Here is a 12,272-nt window from a genome sequence, read left to right on the forward strand (position 1 = left end):
TACTTTGTTATTCGATTTAATTTTCACGACGTTAACTACCTCTATGCACACTTGCGATTGTCTTTGTTAACGGAATCGCTGATCGTGAGTTTGGATTTAGATGAGAATGCAAAGGAAAGGGATGAGAGAAGATGATTATCTCGGACACGGTTATATGTACGCGCAAGGTTGTCGCGCGGAGATTCTTTTATTTCGTTATTGGCCGCGGTGTGGGTAAGCTCCTGGATCGCGTTACATAAGGTGACGCGAAGCGGTGAAAGAATCAGCAGAGACGCGAGACGAAAGAGTCGGGTAAGTAAGGTGGGAGGTAGGCGATTCGAGAATCTTATGTACATACTCCGATTGCGGCTACCTCGCACTTAAGGTCCGTGTCGTTGTCTGTCATACTATGTCGAGTTGGATGCATTGAATGGAGTATTTGTGAAACAATCCATCTTTGTGGATCCATCGGAGCGAACGAGCGTGGTGACACTCATCTGGATAGTCGTGTTTTGAAAATTGCAAAAACACGTTATTGCTTGGCGGGGAAGAGTATACGGGAATCTTATGGTATTTTGAGCCATTAGAATGTGAAAACCATCGTTGGCTCTGTGTGCATTTTCCGTTGATCGGGTCCAATTGGAAACGAACGTTCTTGCAGACGCTACTACCTACATCGAGGTAAAAAAGAGAATGACTGCTACGGAAGAAACCGAACCGCTAATTTCCACAAGAGTGTCGAGTAGCTACGGAAAGAAACAACAAACGGTGTCCTATGATGCGATCTCATTGGTAAGCGCACTCCAATTAAGCAGTATCAAATGATTATACACACACATGTACGAGTACAAGATATGCCGCGGTTGTATAAAAGGGCGTGCAACGCTATCCGTTTATCCGCCGTAGGGTGACTAGTTTGGCTTCGTACTCTTTCGTTCCTGACGCACCACATTCTTTGCAACAACTAAAACAGTCGACAAAAGCGAAAATAAAATAGGCTAAAGTAATAAAAAGTTGTTATACTCGCATATGCTGTTTTGATCGTAGGAAGGGAATAATGAAACGTCCATCAGGTTGAAACCGATCATAGGTTTCTCGTGTACAGCGGTAACGCCGTCGGGAGTGACGGATTCCATTGGAACGAATACTTTGAACGAATCGATTACGTATACTTGGAGCGATTTAAATGTGTATGCTGCTCGGAAGAACGAAACATTTTTGGAACGAGTTTGCTTTGACAGAAAGAAGCCAGTCGAACGAAAGCATCTATTGAAGGACGGTACGAGATCAAACTATAAGAAACGTTGAAGAAATACACAAGTTGGAGAAGTTACATGCATAACTAACATATACGTAACTAAAATGATACGACAGTGTGGTATAGATATTAGATATAGAGTTGGTGGACGTATCGAATGAAACGGCGGTACACATTACAGAAATATATTTCCGTACACAAGCTACACCTGTACATCCGAACCAGGATTGGACATTAGTCGAATAAATTTTTAGTCGATATTTGTTATTCGAAGGACCGCCACGACGACTGAGCGACACGAATAAAGGTCGGTTTAGGTATATAGCCACCGAGCCGGGCCGTCCGTGCCGTGCCGAGCCTCTGTGGTAAGCTTAGGGAGGCGAGAATCCGCCGCGCTCGTTGAGACGACGGGCCGGACGGGCCGGACGGGCCGAGTTCGTGCCCTGTCGGAGTGCAACGTTGCTGGATTTTATGCTCCCAACACGTAGGGTGAATCATGAGACGCGGTCGACCTAATATAAAATGGCTATTAAAACTAATATAGATATTACTTCTGAACATATAGGTTTGTTCTGATAAAATAAGTAATATCTATATTAGTTTTAATAGCCACTTTATATTAGGTCGACCGCGTCTCATGATTCACCAAGCAGCATTAAATATATAAACAAACAGCTGACAAGTACAAATAAGAAATTCACAAACTGCTTACGTACATTTATTATAGGATACGTTTAATCCCGTTTATGTTAATAATAATAATAATAATAATAATTTTTGTCAGGCTGTAATTGATTTCTATAAAACCTAATAATCAGTCAGTAATTTTATTAATTCATACACCTTTCGAGAAAATAAGTTCTTTTCAGTAGATTTACAAAGGGAAGTGAAAAGTTCTCATGATATTGAAATAGATTCAGGTAACTATGACCGTAGTGTTAAAGAGATATTTGTTCAGTATTTCATTTTGTTAGAAATATTTTTCTTAATAAGGATCGAGGGCAATAAATTACGCGCGGTCGTGTTTTTTCTGACGAGAAATGCGAAGCCTGAAATTTCTCACTTCTTAATCGGTTGTCTTCGCTACGACACACTCGACACGCGTTCCCCTCGGCCCAACCGGAGACTGAGGGCCGTGGGACTCGAGCCGAGGCGGCATTCGTGACGACTAAAAATTTATTCGTTATTCTCGAATAATTCGAAGGTTAGTCGAAGAACAATTTAGTCGAATAATGCCCAACTCTGGTCGGCCTCCTGATCGTCCTCTCGAAGGGGCCGACATTCTTTTCTCTTCGGCTGCAAAACCCAGCAGGCCACGCACAGGCCTATAACCGGTGCTCGCAACAATACGTATAGTAGAGCAGAGTGAGGTAAAAGTGCGCAGTTAAATTTTAGACTTTTCTAAAATCCTCGGTATTACTTTTTACCCCGCTGTACTCTATTTACGTAGTAAGTCATATCCGATCCAGTCGAGTCAATGAGATTGAAATTGTTTTGCAGTATGCGGTGTAGCCTATCCGGGTGAGTTGCTGGTAATCATGGGATCCTCGGGTGCTGGGAAGACAACCTTACTGAATGCGTTAACGTTTCGCTCGGGCCGCGGGGTAACTGTAGCCGGCGGTGTAATGGCTGCCAATGGTCGAAAAGTCACCCCCTCGATACTGACATCGAGAACAGCTTACGTGCAGCAGGACGACCTATTTGTCGGCACATTGACCGTTAAGGAGCATCTCCTCTTTCAGGCTATGGTACGAATGGATCAACGGATACCTATGGAACAGAGGATCGCTCGCGTGAATGAAGTGATCAATGAGGTACATTGGAAAAGTGTGCTAATTAGTTGAGCCCTGGTTTCAGTTTTCGGGCTCTTTTTTTCAGCTCGCTCTAACTAAATGTAGAAATACCGTGATCGGCCAACCAGGAAGGATTAAAGGTCTCTCGGGCGGCGAGATGAAGAGATTGTCATTTGCGTCCGAAGTTCTCACCGATCCGCCACTGATGTTTTGTGACGAACCAACGTCAGGGCTGGATTCCTTCATGGCGCATCAAGTAGTTTCCGTTTTAAAGGCTTTAGCCGGTAAGTGTTGCGCGTTCGTACGTGTGAATTGGAAATATTCACCAATTGCCGGGTTCTCAATCGGAAGATTGGAAAATCCAGCCAAGTAAAGTTAATAGAACGGCGGTGATATCGCAGCGCGCGGTAAGACGATTGTCGCCACGTTACATCAACCCTCTTCGGAACTGTTTGCCCTGTTCGATAGAATTCTGCTGATGGCGGAAGGAAGAGTAGCCTTTATGGGGACCGGTTCGCAAGCTTGTACCTTTTTCGATACGTGAGTATCATCGAGTGAGTCATTACCGCGTCAAGCCGAACCGAGCGTTATAATAGGTTTGTGCGCATACGTATGCGGTAGGGTGGACCTTATTTTTAAGGAAACGAAGCGCATCGGATTCAAATTTTGTTTAATGTTTTAAAACTTGAGATAAATATACATTATGATATATCGTTGAATTTGTATTTTTTTCTATTTAAGAATACATACACAGCATATACGATTGTTAAGAAAAAAACATCCGTGACCTTGAAAACTCGCAAGAGTGGCGTTGAAAAAATTAATTTTTCCTACTATTATCATAATGTATATTTATGTGAAGTTTTAAAAAATTAAAAAATTTTAAATGTCAGAATTCTGAGGGGTGAGGCGCAAAAATCTCGGAAAATAATTTTCGTCAAGGGTAGCGAAGGTCCACCCTAGTTTGCAGGTTCGTACGTTTTCCCTCTTTGTTTTCTCAAAGCTCCTTGATGCTTTCAGACTAGGTGCAGCTTGCCCGAGTAATTATAATCCGGCCGATTACTTCGTTCAGATGTTGGCTGTCGTGCCAGGCCAGGAGATGCCCTGCCGCCACGCAATAAATACTGTGTGCGATGCCTTCCAAAAGAGTGATCACGGCATTAAGATTGCGCTGGAGGCAGAAGCGATAAACGGCGGCGATTTCCAGGACTCTCTGCGAGACTCCAAGTCTTCGGAAATCCGATCGCCGTACAAAGCAAGCTGGTGCGAGCAATTCCGTGCGGTTCTCTGGCGATCTTGGTTGTCGGTTATCAAGGAGCCTGTCCTCATTAAAGTTCGCCTGTTACAGACTGTCGTAGGTCTTCCTATGGAACAAAATTGATATTACAATACATACAATGTTATGAAATTATGCCTTGTTGCAGATGGTGTCGCTGTTGATAGGAGTCGTTTACTTTGATCAACGATTCGATCAAGACGGAGTAATGAACATTAATGGTGCATTGTTTATATTTCTCACAAACATGACCTTCCAAAACGTTTTCGCCGTGATAAACGTAAGAGTTTCGCTTTCACATTCTACGCAACATTGAAATAATATTTGACGAATGCCGGACGTTGCGTGCGGTGTGTAGGTTTTCTGTGCAGAGTTACCGATATTTTTACGGGAACATCGGAACGGTATGTATCGTACGGATGTATATTTCCTGTGTAAGACGTTGGCGGAGGCGCCTGTCTTCGTAGCTGTACCGATGCTCTTCACTATCGTCGCTTATCCAATGATTGGACTCTATCCGGGAGTCGATCACTTTTTCGTTACCGCCGGTATCGTCACTCTCGTCGCAAACGTGTCCACGTCTTTCGGTAAGCTCGGTATATACGTATATATTTTTTTTTTTCATTCCGTTGTTCAATAGCAGCTGGTGTAAACCTTTCCCTCTGTGCAACATCCTTAGGCTATTTGATATCTTGCGTTAGCAATAACCTATCCATGGCGTTGTCTATTGGACCTCCGGTGATAATACCGTTTCTATTATTCGGTGGATTCTTTTTAAACACAGCGTAAGAACTTTAACCATTCGTATACATACATATGTACGTGCCTGTTGCATAAACTAGGTATCACGCCGTATACCCGTTCACAGGTCCGTTCCATTCTACTTCGAATGGTTCTCGTATCTGTCTTGGTTCCGTTACGGCAACGAAGCTCTTCTCATTAACCAGTGGTCAGAAGTGGATTCCATAGCATGTACGAGAAGCAACGCGACGTGTCCAAAAACTGGGCGGATGGTTCTGCAGACGTTCAATTTTAAAGAGGTTGCGTATCGCGTATAAACAGTTTATCTCACGCTACACGTTATATGTATCATGTATCGAATGGTTCGGTTTTAGGAGCATTTCTGGACGGATATTATCTGCCTTTTCGTCTTAATTGTCGTGTTTCGGTTCCTGGCATTCCTTGCTCTGCTCTCAAAAACAAAACGCCTTAAGTCGAGGTAAAACATGGGAGACATAAAAGGATGTTATTATTATACATACATATCGATGTCCTCGCCAGAGCGGAGTCGTGCCGCATTCGCGCCGATAGCCGTGCACAACCAGCAGCCCCCAGGATCGTGTATACATACATATATGCACATGTTCGAACATATCCATACATATGTGTGTAGTAAAGGAGAGTGGAGGAATTGCGAACGCGGGGTAAACCCGAACACCGCGATATTCACTGAATTCGCTTGTCCTGTCCTCCCGCAATATTGTTACATGATGTAATTAGCTATGTTTAGTATTAAGGAAAGTTATGTTAGCTATGTTTAGTAATGGTCGTGTAATGTTTTCATAGTTTTTCTTATAATTTTACGCTCGAGTATTTTGAGTCTATAGTGCATTAAAACTATGCTACCCAACAAAGTATAATTTTTTCATAATTTAGTTACTTAATTCTAAATAAAACCACTGGATCACTTTGTGTATACATACATGTTCGTATTTGTTTTACTTGAATTTTCTTAACTTCTGTCCATTTGGGGTAATTACGAACAGCGCGTTTGGGGCTATTACGGACGATGGCGTCTACCATTTTCTCTTAGGATTTCGAAGATTTTAAAGATAAAAGACTTTCAATCGGTCAGGCAGCAAATAAATATGCAATCCCGCGAGCAACGAAAATTGGATGAAACAAGAAGAAAGACTGTGTCAGACCCACAGCGTGGAAGAAAACCAGTGTTCAGTATAGATCAAGAGAACTTTAAGCAACCGTTCGCATTTACCCCGCTAGCTACGGATAAGAAAGAGAAAGGGAAAGAGTTTTGTTTTTCTTTCAAAAAATTATTTGTTTATTAAAGTAACTATAATTCTTTCTGTTGCATTTGTAGATAATTAGCCAAAGTTTAATTATCTATAAAGTAAATCTGATTACAGTCAATACTTTTGTTTGAATTTAAATTTTCCCTTAAGTGTTCGTAATTCCCCTACTCTCCCCTATACCTACTTGTACGGTCAATTTTGACAAATTATTGTAACATGTATCACTCTTTTGAAGGTATTAAAAGCGTTTTGCTTATTGTCTCGTGCGTACAAGTTTTTCTCGTATAGAGATCCTGATCTTCCTTCGAGTTAATTTCATCACTGGCAATGCGCATTTCATCGCAGTGGCATATCGGCTTTACCGCAAGTGTAGACGGGTAGGTAGTGTGAGGAGAGGAGAAGAAAAAATAAAGGGAAGAAAGGCGAAGAGGGACTAAGAAGGCAGTCGAGGTAAATATCTTGGAAACTAAGAGTTCATTTTTAGAACATATTTAAATTTCATGAAAATCGGTGTGGTGTACACGTTTATGAAGAATTACCAATGTTAGTTTAGGCCATTGAGCTATAAAAATACCTGGAGAGTGAACAGCAGTGGGAAGAAGTAGAGGCGACAGCGGTCCGAGGGAAATATAAAATAACGGGTGAACCTATCCTTCTTTTTCCTATTATCCCTCTCTATCTATACTGTGTTACGTATGTATGTATGTTTTGCGCGGGTAACTTCACTCACATGGACTATACATCCATAGCCTGTTGTAAGACAGAGATAGGTTCACCCGTTATCTTCCCTCTTTCTCGGACCGGCCGCCATTGCTCTGTTCACTCTCCAGGTATTTTTATAGCTCAATGGTTTAAACCACTGCCACATGTTGTTTATATATTTGAATAGATCTCGGCGAGAGCTTTAAAACGATATCTTGCATATTCGTATTGCGAGTCAAAGTGGCGGAATACCTAAAAATATTGTCTCATTTCTCCCGCGCCCTGGGAGCGTGGGCGGGGCGCATCGGGCGCGAGATATTTTATGCAGTACGTAAATTGGACTTGAGGCTCTTTACGAATATCCAAACACGAGTACTGTACGGCGCGTACTTTTACAGATATAACGATTTGAATTGTAACATATACGTAAAAAAATCTCGCAAAATAAGTCCACCCAGAATTCTACGTACTACATGTACGTACATACATACATACACGCATTCATACACAAGCATGGAATTCTTACCCACGTGAATCCTTGTACATATTATGTACGAGGCACGTATAAGGTTTCCTTCTTCGATTACTGTAATGTGTCTAATCTGGCCCCGCCTCGCGCCCCTCCTCATCCCACACCGGCCTTCTCATATTTCACTTTACAATCACCCGATTGTCAACAGCAAACACATTCGACGTTTGCCAAATGATTTTGTCGTTAAATATGTACATTACTATTTAAGGACGATTACCTACATTATGTATATACTAGTTTTGTACACAAAATATGTACTTAGTCGTGAATAGTAAAGCGGCGGAAACAGTTGAGCAAGAAACTTGCACACTTTTTTTCACCGGTCATTTATTCTTGGATTAACGAGTAATTGAAATTAATCGTGTGATAATTATGCACTATCTCAGCACAGTGTCAGCTCGAAGGATTAAAGGACACGACGACTGAGGACAGGCAGGGGGGACGTAGGCAGGCAGGTGTTGGTCGGTGCATATAGCGGGGCTCTTGCCAAGAGCTATATAGCCTGTAGGGTGTAGGGGGATTCGGTAAGAATCCCCTTCAATCCCGTTTGCGGAACAACTTGCGGTACGATCGATCGGTCAACTGCTGGTTCTTTGACTTTTCACAATTTAAAACCTATAAACGTGCCGAAAGACATTACACCCGGCGTAGTTTCTCCAGGGAAGGCAAATACGATCAGATGAGGACAAAGTTGATTGCTGATCGCGATGAATACTTTGGAAAACTGCAGTCATTGGTCCCGAATAAATGACGATGCTGCGAAAGAGCAGGAAAGATTTCTCTCGAGGGGTGTTACGTTGACCTGGCGAGATCTTTCGGTGTATGCGATGGATCGTGGACGAAGGAACGTGTGCAAACAATTGATGGATAACGGTGTGTGATTTTATTTCCATAGGATAGTAAATAGGTACATCATACATATCGATGAGATATTTTTTGCAACAAATCTATTGCGATCGATGACTGTTTTCAGTGCGTGGTGCGGCAAAACCCGGCGATTTGACAGCGATAATTGGTGCAAGGTAAATAGTAAATACCTACCGGTCCATTAGCGCGTCAGGCTTGGCCACAATATTCGGAAATGTGAATCAAAACAGAGTGGAATAAAGAACTGAATATGATATATACCTATACGTGTATCCTGCGTTATATATACACACATCGATGAATCAGGATATGTACAAGCAAATGCTTGTCAATATTCTTCATCTGTCATATTAAATACATACGCAATTATTATGCATTTTGTTTTCTCTTAATGTAGTGGAGCTGGTAAAAGTTCACTGATGACAACCTTAGCATTCCGTACTGGGCGTAAGTATATCAAATAAATTCACTCCTTCTCTCTCTACACCTCGCCATAATTTATTTCTAGTATAATCCTCCAACAATTCATGGTCATTTCACAGCCCAACTTCTTGTTCGTGGAGATATACGAGCAAATGGAATGTCGGTTGATTCGTCGTACATGATGCTGAACAGTGGCTATATGCATCAAGAAGATATATTTATCGAGACTATGACAGTGATCGAGCATCTTTGGTTCATGGTATGCAATTCATTTTGGGTAGTAGGTACCTACTACAATTCCTTTGCAGGTAGTACTATCTGCCTGTAGATATTGATTATCTATTATCGTTGTTATACAGGCACGAATGAAGCTCGACGACAAATCAAGTAGATTCAATATTCGGGAGAGAATTGATTGTTTGTTGCAAGACGTGGGTCTAATGGATAGGCGTGATGTGCGAATTGGTAATGATGTCGAGAACAAAGTGTTGTCCGGAGGCGAAAAGAAAAGATTGGCTTTCGCTACGGAAGTACGATAACTAGGAACATTCGTCTCACCTTGCTATACCTATATTCGTTTTTTTATACTTATTTTTTTCAGTTGTTGACCGATCCGAAGATATTGTTCCTGGACGAACCAACGACAGGCCAGGATTCCCATTCTGCAAATTCCCTGGTATTCCAATTGAAGTCTTTTGCTGCACAGGGACGAACAGTGTTGTGTACTATACATCAACCGAGTTCCGCTATATTTAACTCTTTTGACCGAATAATTTTGATCGCGGAAGGTCGAGTGGCGTTTGCCGGTGATACCGAACGGGCGTTGGAATTTTTTGCCAGGTACAAAACTGTTGTCGTTCGATAGACATAAGATAGAAGCAGTGGAGCTACGTTTCAAAGCAACCTTAGCTAATCTATCGCACTTTTATCATTACTGTTCTCAGTCAGGGTTACGAGTGCCCTCGAAATTACAATCCCGCAGATTTTCTGGTAGCAATTATGGCAACTGGCTCGAAGACTGAAAACGGCGACGGAGTAGTGCGTAAAGTGTGCGATGTGTTCCTAACTAGCGAGGCTTCGAAAGAGATCGATCATATTATCTTGGAAAAGGAAAACCAATCGTACCACCACCACCCATCGAACGTGAGTGACTCTAGAGAGAATTTTTTGTAGACAGAAAAAGTGCAGGCAGGTATGTATGTAATTCGACGCTTCTCACCTGTATTTTCCCTATGTTATTTTAGTCGACGACGACGGTGAACTTATTTTTTGACGCTAAAAGTCTTACGTGAGTATTGAACAGAACTAAATGCCCTCGCTCCCTTTTTCTTAACGCTTCTCCTACATTGTATACACAAGTACCTATACATATTCGTACAGAAAGAGAGAACGGCGATGTTGTTCTCGGCTTTATTGGTTGGTTTATCGCGATTTCTTGCAAGTTTTGAGGGATCCATCGGTACAGATCGTCAGGATACTCCAAAAAATGGTAAGTCGGTACACACAAGTTAGTTGACTCGTGATCCTGCTGCTACTGCATATGAATAGTATGAATACCTATGTACGTAAGAAAACAAGGACGCGTTTTCTGACGGATGTACGCCCTCTGCCCTCCTACGCGACCCACTGATCACCGAATTGCCGTTCTTCGGGCGATCTTTACCCGGATTTTCGGAACATTTCAACTGAGAATGACCGTCGTCTTATTTTGTCACGTACACAAGTACTTACATATGCTGTTGTCCAACACTCATATGTATACATACACAATGTGTATACATATACATTTGAGAGATTTAACAGAGCGTCGCAACAATCGCTGGTCTGTGCTTCGTGGGTTCCGTGAATTTCGATCAACTCGGAATTCAGGCTACGCAGGGCGTGATTTTCATTCTGGTGTCTGAGAATGCGTTTTTTCCTATGTATGCCACGCTCGCATTGATACCGCAGGAATTACCACTTGTTCGGAGAGAGTATCGAGCCGGAATGTATCCTATTCATCTTTACTATATCGCGCGAATGCTTTCTTTGGCAAGTAGATAATCATACGAGCCCGTTGTCCACGGGTTTGGGTATATAGATAAAAGGACGAACGATCGAATTACAGATACCCGGATTAATAGTGGAACCACTGCTGTTCACGACAATAATATACTGGTTAGCTGGATTGCGAGTTAGCGTCGAGGCATTTGGCTTGACATTGCTTGTTCTTCTACTTACGATAAACGTGTCGACCGCTTGTGGTAAATTCTCATGTTAAATGTAAATTAGGACCGGCGGGAGGGAGGGGAGGGAGCACCGTCAAGAACGTTAATAACCCAGATCTAACCCAACCCTTTCAGGATGCTTCTTTTCGGCGGCGTTTGAAAGCGTACCGCTGGCAATGGCCTACTTGGTACCTTTCGACTATGTTCTCATGATCACTATGGGCCCCTTCCTGAAGCTTGGGTAATTTCTATTACGTTCTATGTGTACCACATAGTGTACCACTTGTGTAAAATCTGCATTACACGCGTTGATTCATTTAAATTTAATACAATTCAGGTCGTTGCCGCTATACATTCGTTGGGTGAAATACATTTCTTGGCTACTACACTCTAGCGAAACGCTTACGATTCTTCAATGGAGCGGTGTGCACAATATTTGTAAGTCTTACCATGTATAGGTACATAAGTACATGTTATATGTTAGGCAGACATTATTAAAACGTGCAAAGAGGTAACAACAACCGGCTGTTTTTCAACCAACGTATAGCTTGCGAAACTACCGATCCTGAGTTGCCTTGTATCACCGAAGGGCTCGGAGTATTGCAACGTTATGACTTTGACGAAACCAATTTTTCCACGGACCTGCTGCTCATGGTCGTCATTTATCTAGCCTTTCACGTCCTTGGCTACCTTTGTCTCTGGAACCGTTGTAGATGGAAGTAAAAGTAATTAGTTATACTAAACATATATTTATATACATATGCGTTTATTCTGCCACGAATGAACAACTATTTGTTTCATCATATATTAACAAAAAAACGTAAAACCTGTTTAATATAGGTATGTATACATTACGTGTAAAAATCAGAATCAAAATAAAAAGCATCTATAAAAGGAATCTAAATATTCCAACTTTCTGTTAGAAAATTATTTCCAACGCTATCTGTTAGAAAAACAGCTTGATACATTAAGTGAAACGACAAATTGGTTTAAAAAAAAAAAAATTATTCGCTTGATTATGTTAAAACACCGGAACTGTGTCATAGATAAGATAATAAGGCCAAAATAGTTGCGGGGTCGTACCCATTTCGCTAGTATTCCTGTATAGAGACATGGTCGCTCAGTGTGCCGATGGGTAGAGAGGGAAGGGGAATTATTAGCTTCCTGACGTGACCATCGTCTGTTGATTTGATACTTTATCAGAA

The 12,272-nt window shown here is 41.8% G+C and overlaps 1 protein-coding gene across 1 annotated transcript; it reads left to right on the forward strand.

Annotated features, from left to right (window-relative positions):
- The first annotated feature begins 109 nt into the window (after positions 1-109).
- On the forward strand, positions 110-11,961 carry LOC143370080 (ABC transporter G family member 2). Its single transcript, XM_076814693.1, has 26 exons — positions 110-771; positions 1,027-1,258; positions 2,738-3,051; positions 3,116-3,314; positions 3,432-3,570; positions 4,051-4,384; positions 4,455-4,586; positions 4,665-4,893; positions 4,986-5,091; positions 5,175-5,346; positions 5,422-5,525; positions 6,162-6,335; positions 8,265-8,443; positions 8,544-8,592; positions 8,835-8,884; positions 8,980-9,119; positions 9,220-9,390; positions 9,462-9,700; positions 9,805-10,003; positions 10,105-10,148; positions 10,241-10,349; positions 10,664-10,891; positions 10,968-11,103; positions 11,203-11,308; positions 11,405-11,505; positions 11,615-11,961. The coding sequence occupies exons 1-26, from the start codon at positions 673-675 to the stop codon at positions 11,788-11,790; spliced, it is 4,161 nt and encodes a 1,386-aa protein (XP_076670808.1). The 5' UTR covers positions 110-672; the 3' UTR covers positions 11,791-11,961.
- Positions 11,962-12,272: the final 311 nt, after the last annotated feature.

The sequence above is a fragment of the Andrena cerasifolii genome, chromosome 6 (genome assembly GCF_050908995.1).
Source record: "Andrena cerasifolii isolate SP2316 chromosome 6, iyAndCera1_principal, whole genome shotgun sequence".
In the NCBI taxonomy this organism is placed as follows: Eukaryota; Metazoa; Arthropoda; class Insecta; order Hymenoptera; family Andrenidae; genus Andrena; species Andrena cerasifolii.

Coding starts and splice junctions, on each gene's coding strand:
- LOC143370080 (XM_076814693.1), top strand. CDS start 673: ATGACTGCTACGGAAGAAACCGAACCGCTAATTTCCACAAGAGTGTCG. Junction 3,571..4,050: donor GCTTGTACCTTTTTCGATAC/GTGAGTATCATC, acceptor TGATGCTTTCAG/ACTAGGTGCAGCTTGCCCGA. Junction 8,593..8,834: donor ACAGCGATAATTGGTGCAAG/GTAAATAGTAAA, acceptor CTCTTAATGTAG/TGGAGCTGGTAAAAGTTCAC.